At 50.2% G+C, this 6,000-nt stretch overlaps 1 protein-coding gene across 1 annotated transcript in view; it reads left to right on the top strand.

The window, feature by feature from the left end:
- The first annotated feature begins 4,404 nt into the window (after positions 1 to 4,404).
- SKOR2 (SKI family transcriptional corepressor 2) overlaps positions 4,405 to 6,000 on the top strand; it is a 75,352-nt gene continuing 73,756 nt past the window's right edge. The window contains exon 1 of the mRNA XM_078677257.1: positions 4,405 to 4,496. Within this exon, the coding sequence (XP_078533383.1) occupies positions 4,460 to 4,496 (37 nt within the window). The 5' untranslated portion in view covers positions 4,405 to 4,459. The remainder of the gene's footprint in view (positions 4,497 to 6,000) is intronic.

Genomic DNA, 6,000 nt, shown 5'->3' with positions numbered 1-6,000 from the left:
TTTCAGTTTCTTTGAAAGGTTTCAAAAGGTACTGCTCCCAGTTTATCAGGAGTGGGCACCTTGAAAATATGGAAGAGCCATACATGTGTGGCAGCCCCAAGCCTATGAGACGTAGGTCAACACAGATGTGCAATGACACCTTTGAGGGAATGTGTCGTTATGTACGGAACACTGGAGGGAATTACCATGTTTAGTGGTGGGGGGGGTGAATTCTACGGATCTTCTCATTCAGAGGTTCGACTATGTGAAGGGGATCCGTGGGAGGTGTGATGTACTCACATACTGCGAACTGGCAAAAACGTTGTTGGTTAGAGCCCAGATGTGCCAACGTTGGAGCGGGTAATAAGAAAGTTTGGTGGGCACACGAGTGCCTCCCTGACTCCTGCGAGTACCGTGAATGCTAGATGTTCAAATCAAGTCTGATAGCTCAGCCTTTCATCATTTTCGAAACCGATAAAATGCTCAACACAAAATGGGTGATGGTACCCCCAGCAAATACACGGCTTAGAGTAGGGTCACAAATGCACCGTTTACGTTTTACGGCAGCTCGGTGACGTAGCATTTCTACTTGATGTCAGTAGCTTTGTTTAGTTCGAAAAGAGGTAGGGTGATAATAGCCGATAAAACTGAGAACCAACTTTGCGTTTTCTGCAAACGCGTCACAACTAAATGGGGTCAGGAGCTGAGCACTGCAGTGGCCTCAGCGAAAGATAAACTCTTCCGTCCTCCCGCCCCTTTCTCCCCCACCCCTTCCACACACACAGAATGTGAAGGGCCCTGAGTCGTCCATTTCTCACAGATTTTCATTGGTGTGGGCTGAACGGGCCCCATGAATGGTTGGGGTCCCTGAAGGGCGTAGGCCTCCCTTGCACCGCGGGGGCTGCAGGAGGCGCTGCATCGCATTTTGCGATGCATGGTGCGCTACGAAATTCGTTTTATTTATTAAATTGTGTACTTACCTGCAATTATCCATATTCTGTTGTTTACCACTCTCCACCCTGCCCCTCCCCCGCACCGTCTCCCTGCTCCACCGAACTCCCTCCACAGGCCGCGGCTGCCCGTTAGGCTCGTGGGTCACTCGCTATCCCTCTCTGTCCAACTGTGAGAGCGGTCAAAACAATCTACGTCTCTAAATACGATAGGTCCCTCCTCAGGCTCGCACCCATGTAAATGTCAAGTTTGTAGACAGTACTTAATCCCTCGCCCCTCCCCCCAACAAACCCCCGACTGTCATGTTTTAATTGCCTCCAGTTTTGGCCGGCAAGAAACTGTCGGTAACCAGTTCGTCCAGGATCACACCAGCTCTCGGTTATGACGCTGGGAGTGGATCTGGTCCGGACTGGTACGCTGCCAAAACAAGTAGCCAGGGGGCGTTTTCTCCCCTCCTGTGCACGTGTTTTGCTGGAGATGGGCTCTGCTCTGGCAAGGTGGGGGCTGGGCGGACGCGCGGACTGAAATACTAGCGGATACAGGAGCCCCCTCCGCGTGCACGAGCCCTGGGGGGTGGCAGCCGTCCCGGCGGGCGCGTGTGTAATGCAACTGCACACTCCAATTCAAGCCAGCTAAAGGCTGCTCTCTTAATGAATTACTAATGACTTCAAATTGGACAGCAGGCTTAATTAAAGCGTACAGGCGATGTGTTTACCACAGTGTAATTGAACTCATTAGGACGACGCTTTTGTTTTTTAAGCTGCCTGCTCTTCCTCCCCCCCCCCCGGATCACATCATCGCTGGGAACAGGTTCATTAATAAAGGGAGGCGGGAAGGGTGGGGGCACGATGTGTAAAGCAACTGACAGCGAAGAAAACACTACACGTTGGGTAAAAACAACGTGATGGGCACGTCACGGCTGCTAATTGCTCGCATCGCAAACAAAACCACGTGTTTCTGCCAGGGAGTGAACTTGTGACCAAGTGGGTGGCGGTGTTTGGGGGGCGGTAGAGGAAGAGGAAGGGGGACACGTAAACTTAAATCGGGAACTGGGAGAGGTATATAGTAAAAATAATAATAAGAAAACAAAACAAATCAAAAGAAGAACACGAGAAGGTGGTGAAGAGTGAAGACGAGAGCAAAAAGAAGTCGTGAAATAACAATGGGAACACGAACTTTAAGAAATAGAAGACGAAAATACACGTAAATAGATGGAAGGGAAAGAAGAAGCAGAAGAAAATGTGTTAGCGAAGAAGAGGAAATAGAAGAGAATTAAGAAAACTGGTGAAGAATGAGAAAAACAAGGAAGGGAAGGAGGAGGCACGAGAGATGAAGAGAACAAAAAATAAAAAGAAAAAAGTGGAGACGGGAAGGTAATATAATGAGAAGAAGTACGGGAACGATAAGAAGAACAAAAAGGAGAACAAGATTGGGGTGTGAGGAGATTGGGTGTGGAAAACAGGAGGAAAAGATATAAAAGAAGGAAAGTGAAGAGAGGGGGGAAATGAGGGGGAGGAGAATAAGAATACTTCAGAGAATGAATAGGAGGCCGAGAAGGAGGAGGAGCAGAAAGTAGCGAAGACAATGGAAAGAGGAGGAAGGGCGGTGAGAAGCAGGATAGAAGGAGGGGAATGGGAAGGGAGCAGAAAGGGGAAGAGGAGAAAAGAAAAAGAAAAAAGAACAGCGCGAACACGCAGAACTGCAGAAGAAATTGGGGTGGAGAAGGGGTAGAAAGAAGGTGGGACATCGAGGAGAACAATAGGGAAGATGGAGCTAATGCAGGAAAAGGAGGAAAGCTGGGGACGTAGTAGGCTCGTATGCAGGCCCCCCGAGAGCGAACTGTCATTTGAGCTTCACCAGGGGGCATTATGAGCTGCCCAGCGTGTCACGTGACTTCCCCCCCCCCCCCCCCCCCCGCTCCTGCGTCCGCCTGCTTTGTAGCTGGCTTCTAAGCGCTGCTTTGCAAAGTTTGGGCGGGGCGCACCGAAGCTCTCAGAAGACACTTTGAAACGAGGCACTAGAAGTGAGAGACGTGGAACTTCTCGCGCGTCATGCCTGTTTTAAGGGTGATTTTGGTGAGCCCCAGGTGGGCTCACACAGAAGAAAGGGCAGGAGAGACGTGGTGCACTTCATATACAGGGGTGCAGACCAACGAGGGGAGAGCTGGTCGATTGGCAAAGTTTGGGCTCAGGAAAGAAGCGATCTGAACCTGGACCACAGCGTTACCCCTTTGCCAACTTGCGTTTTCCGGGGCAAGTCACTCTATCTCGCTCTGTCCGGATACCTTTATGTTAAACGTTTGGACAGTATCGACAAAACACTGCCGAGCGTGTGTGGCCACATTCAGGCCGAATTGATGCCCCTATGCCAGTCCACGTGGATATGGGGTGGCAGGGAAGGACTGGGTGAATGAATGATTGAATGGATGAATGCATTCAATCGCTGAAATTAAACAAGGAACTGAATGCATGGATGAATGAACGTGCAGGTGACTGCACGAATAAAGAAATAGGTAAATGAAAACATTAACGGGCGGTCGGATAGCCGGAGTGGGCGGACGAATGCACTATTAAATGAATGAACCCGAGCGCTGCGGGGGTATCTTTCCTACAGATGAATGTCCGAGTCTTTAGAGCTCTTGTTTGGAGCTCATTGGCGCGTGGGGAGTGCGCGCCACGAGTTTGCCGCAGTAGGGGGCAGTGCACGCGCCCCTGTCTGGGGGGCGTGCACCGGGGCAGCGTCTCCAGCGAGTTACGAAAAGTTTCACGCGAGGAGTTCCCAGAAGGTGAATGAAAAAACACACACCGCATGTTAGTGTAGGCCGTGTGGGTGTGTGGGACAAGCCGGGGTAGAGCCGAGTGACTATGCGTGAGTCAGATACAGTCTGGCTGGGGCCAGGTGGGCGTGTGGTGGTGGGAGTTGGATACAGTCTGGATGGGGCAGGGGCTGGGTGGGCGCGAGGTGGGTGGGAGATGGATATAGTCTGGTGGGCGCGTGGTGGGTTGCACAGGCCTGGAGAGGGGGAGCCGAGTACATGCGTGGGAGCTGGATACAGGTAGGCTGTAGCAAGATATGCACATGCTTGGTGAAATGGGCTGGGGTGGCGCCAGTGTCTGACTGTGGGTAGGTGGGCGTGTGATGGGTGGGCAGGGTCGGAGGGGCAGTAAGCTCGCATGGGTTCTGGGTGAAGAAAGGGTCAGGCCCGACAGTGTCTGAGAGGGGTGGGGCAACAGCTCTGCCCGCTCCTTCCACCTTTCTCTCTCGTGAGCCAAGCACCGAACGTCACAAGAGTCCCTGCTGCATTACCACCTCTGGCAAGTAGTAGGCGCCCAAGATCACACATGTACAAAAAAGGGGAGGAGAAAAAAGGAGCGAGAAAGAGGAGCTGAAGATAAAATGAAACGGATGCCGGCTTTGACAACCCGGCTGGGGAGGGAGCAGAGGTCTGACACGGCTCTGGAGTGGGGGCACAGATCCCAGCGCCCCACCGGCGGCCGCACACTGGCCTGATGTCCTCCTGAGGACGCGCATGTCCTGGGTTTCCTTAGAGTCTTCCGGCTGCACAGGTATGTCTTCTGTACTTCTCGCCCCTGTAGCGGTCTGGCCCCACCCACCCTGCCACGCATCCCTAATTGGCATGACTGATGGCCCCGCTCAGGTGCGGCTTTAATTGAGTCTAGTTCAGAGCTGCGCCCCCTGACCCCGCGCATTGGAGGAGGCGAGGCTCATTGGCTGCCGCTGATGGATGGCTCCGGGTGGCAAACTCGGATTAACGCAATTAATCTCTGATTACTGGGTTCCAACCTGGTGCCGACTTTCTAACTTTCTGTTGGTTCCCAGAGCTGCGCTGACCACCCGGGACAGCCCGACCCTCTGCACAGAAGAGGGAATGCTTGCAGAATCCCCTATATAACCATACGTCTGGAGGGGGGAGTGTATGTTTAGCCCCTATGCAAACCACCGCACGGAAGAATTAATGTATGCAGTAACCCCTATGCAATCCTATGTCTAAAGGAGTGAATATACAGCAATCTGCTGCACATAGGGGAATATATGGGTATCCCTTATGCATGTATAGAAGAAGGATAAATGGCGAACTCCTGTATAATCTGCAGCATAAATAATAGGATATATTACGAACCCTCAAAAGTCTCTGTTTAGAAGAGTGAATATATTGCTATTTAACACTTGTGAAGTTGGGGACCCCCTGCTGTGTTCTGTATAGCGGAGGGAATATATGTGGAAACGCCTGTGAAATCACACACCTTAAAGAGGGAATGCATGGAAAGCCCTGATGCGAGCCGCTGTACGGAGGAATTAATGTGTGCAGGAACCCCTATACAATTATATGTCGTGTGGGGGGAATGTATGGAGGGCCCTAAAGCAATAGATAGACAGACAGACAGACAGACAGATAGATAGATAGACAGATAGATAGATAGATAGATAGATAGATAGATAGATAGATAGATAGATAGATAGATAGATAGATAGATAGATAGATAGATAGAATGAATGAATTCGTGCAGTCATCTCCATAGCAGAGTGAGTATGGCAAACTCTTATGCAATCTTCTGCACAGAGGGGGACACATGGGCAACCCTTATGAATGTATAGAAGAATACACGGAGAACTTGTGTAATCAAAAGTAATCTGTAGCTTAAATGAGCGAACGTATTGCGAGCCCTCAAAACCTCTGCGTGGAAAAGTGAAGATATTGTTTTTTGACAGTTTCATAGAACACCCCGCAGTCATGTGCGCAGCTGAGCGAATGCCCGGGGGGATCCATGCAGATCCCGGCTTCAGCCAGAGTGGCGTGCGTGTTAGTGAAGCTATTACTACCACGAGCGCAACAATTCGTGTCATTTTTATTCATAGTAACAACGATACTGAGTTTCAATAGCGGGCTTAGCAAAGCTGACTGCAAGAGTATTCTACTGGTGGTGAAAGTAGTTTTGGTACAATTGTGTTTATAATTATAATAAAATAAAATTGTATTATTATGTTAAATCAATTCAATTTTCAATGTTATTATTTTGTTGCTTTTTGGAGTAGTAATAGCTGTAGTAT

Source organism: Lissotriton helveticus, chromosome 2_1 (genome assembly GCF_964261635.1).
Source record: "Lissotriton helveticus chromosome 2_1, aLisHel1.1, whole genome shotgun sequence".
Taxonomy (NCBI): domain Eukaryota; kingdom Metazoa; phylum Chordata; class Amphibia; order Caudata; family Salamandridae; genus Lissotriton; species Lissotriton helveticus.
Note: the sequence above shows the minus strand (reverse complement) of the source record. Positions and strands in the feature narration are given on the sequence as shown.